At 51.6% G+C, this 310-nt stretch overlaps 1 protein-coding gene across 1 annotated transcript in view; it reads left to right on the top strand.

The window, feature by feature from the left end:
• LOC119594932 overlaps nucleotides 1-310 on the top strand; it is a gene marked incomplete at its 5' end in the record, with an annotated part of 15,007 nt that overhangs the window by 3,577 nt on the left and 11,120 nt on the right. Inside the window, 1 exon segment of the mRNA XM_037944003.1 lies at nucleotides 88-255. Within this exon segment, the coding sequence (XP_037799931.1) occupies nucleotides 88-255 (168 nt within the window).

The following is a 310-nucleotide window of genomic DNA, read 5'->3' as shown; positions in this document are numbered from 1 at the left end:
AAACCTCACAATCATTACATACCGAACACAATCAAACAAGATAGTCACCCCTTTCTAACCATATCCCCCCCCCCCCCGTTCCACCAGGGTCAGTTGGCTTACCTGGTGTACCCCCAGTACGAATCACCCCCTGAGACCACGCCCCTTCCTCCCCCTGTGACCTCCCCCAGCAGCAGCAACATGGAGATTCTGTACCCTCTGCTGGGCCTGGGTCAGAACCAGCTACAGAACCAGAGCCAGTCGGTTGTCAATGAGGTGAGCTTCTGCAATTGTGCTTATATGATTGAATGATTAATTTATTGGTGTGTCT

Source organism: Penaeus monodon, chromosome 34 (genome assembly GCF_015228065.2).
Source record: "Penaeus monodon isolate SGIC_2016 chromosome 34, NSTDA_Pmon_1, whole genome shotgun sequence".
NCBI classification, from domain to species: Eukaryota; Metazoa; Arthropoda; class Malacostraca; order Decapoda; family Penaeidae; genus Penaeus; species Penaeus monodon.
Note: the sequence above shows the minus strand (reverse complement) of the source record. Positions and strands in the feature narration are given on the sequence as shown.